Source organism: Halyomorpha halys, unplaced genomic scaffold, assembly GCF_000696795.3.
Source record: "Halyomorpha halys isolate HHAL.00 unplaced genomic scaffold, Hhal_1.1 Scaffold434.1, whole genome shotgun sequence".
NCBI lineage: Eukaryota > Metazoa > Arthropoda > Insecta > Hemiptera > Pentatomidae > Halyomorpha > Halyomorpha halys.
Genome location: NW_027114127.1, coordinates 1260191 through 1261949, shown reverse-complemented (window position 1 = coordinate 1261949; position 1759 = coordinate 1260191). Strand labels below are relative to the sequence as shown.

The following is a 1759-nucleotide window of genomic DNA, read 5'->3' as shown; positions in this document are numbered from 1 at the left end:
ATAGAGTTGCATGTCGAACATTTATCATTATTTTTAACTTTGATTAATGTTAAGCCGCGATTTGTACGACCGTGGTTAATTCTTAATCTTGTAAGACTATATCTTTTCTGTTTAGCTTAACATTAGTGTTAGAGAACCATGGGCTTGGAGAGACATTAGGTTGGATAGTGAAATGATCTTTCCCTTTTAAACTTGACTCCCAGGCATACCTATCCTGCCATTCACTAATGAAGTCTTTTTTTATCCATCTAAAAATTTCCTGTAAAGGCAGTTTCGCATTTTCCACTCTACTCGAACATCGTTTTGCTATCTTATCAGCTCGCTCATTGCCGTACAAACCCACATGACCTGGAACCCATTGGACCTTAAATTTGTTATTTGATGAACTATGAACTTCTTCAATTATGTTATGTATTAAGTAAGAGGAGATATGTTGCCGATTTATGTTTTTGAGTGAATTGCATACGGAAGCGGAATCTGTTAGAATTACGAGTTTTGTATTTTTATATTTTCTGTTTGCTATTTTAAAAGCTTCAACGACACCCTATAATTCAGCACTGTATAAAAGAGTTATTAAGTTAATTAATTGTAATTATTGTAAATGCCTGTTTCTGATTGTCTAGCAACAACACGCCCTGAGATTAAGAGTCTTTTTATATAATATAATTCTATTATCCATTTGGTATTAAAGTTTTTTATTTGAACCCAAATTATCTTAAATATTTGAAAAAAGTTTAAAAAAACGATTGAGATTCTTTTTATTTTAATTTTTAAAAATTATAAAATTATTACAATATATTTTATAACTAGATAACTATATAGATAGAATTATCGGCCTCAAGGAGAATAACAAAAAAAAATATAAATAGAAATAAATTACATTCAAATGATCAATTATTCTTAAAATACTCTATAATTGTTGTCTTCTTAAATGAGTTTCCTACAATAAAATTCTTTTTAAAATGCTAAATTTTATTATAAAAAGGGTATGAGTTATGGTTGAAAAGAACTGAAACGGAAGTTGGACCACAGTGGTCATTTATTGCTGTATAAATTTTTAGTATAATTGTGCTCATTGATTATTTAATAATTCCATCAATTCAACAATACTTAATAATATTCAATAATTTTATCATGTACCTCCAAACCTTTATATATTGATTTCTTATCAAGTAGGGCTGAATTATTTATTAAGATTCAAAATGAAGAATCAGTGTAAGTATATTAGTTATGATTTATTTCTAGGAAGACAATAATTAGTCTCCTTCAGTAAATATTTCACTACAAAAATTAAAATCAAATAGCTGAATAAAATGTGTATGACAGGTGGTGAAACCAAGCATATGGCTGCAGAAGAGCAGTATATTAACTTTCTATCTCTCATGTTTTCTAGTCCCAATTGCAGTTTTGAGCTCAGGCTCAACTCTAGCAAGTGTATAATGTTAATAAAGATAAAGAATTAAAACAAAGGTTTACATATTATTGTATATATTGGAAATACACAACAAAATTCATGATTATTATTTACCTCACTTTAGTATCAACGGATAATGAGTACTGGCCATCTTTGCGAAAAGGTTGTTCTACTCTCCAAAACTCATTATAATGGCATTTGACTTGGTTCGGGTCAATTGAAGAGTTAGCAGAAATGATGTTGTTTAATACATCAGAGTCAATGTAAACAGAGTCATAATCAGCTTTCACTAATCTGAAAGTAGTTAAGAGAAAAAAATTAACTAAGAACGTCCCAGAGTCATAT

At 29.0% G+C, this 1759-nt stretch overlaps 1 protein-coding gene across 3 annotated transcripts in view; it reads right to left on the bottom strand.

The window, feature by feature from the left end:
- LOC112210385 (uncharacterized) overlaps positions 1-1759 on the bottom strand; it is a 57696-nt gene that overhangs the window by 10872 nt on the left and 45065 nt on the right. For all 3 annotated transcript variants that reach the window (XM_067051375.1, XM_067051374.1, XM_067051373.1), the window contains exon 4: positions 1529-1708. In XM_067051375.1, coding sequence (XP_066907476.1) covers positions 1529-1708 — 180 coding nt within the window. The remainder of the gene's footprint in view (positions 1-1528; positions 1709-1759) is intronic.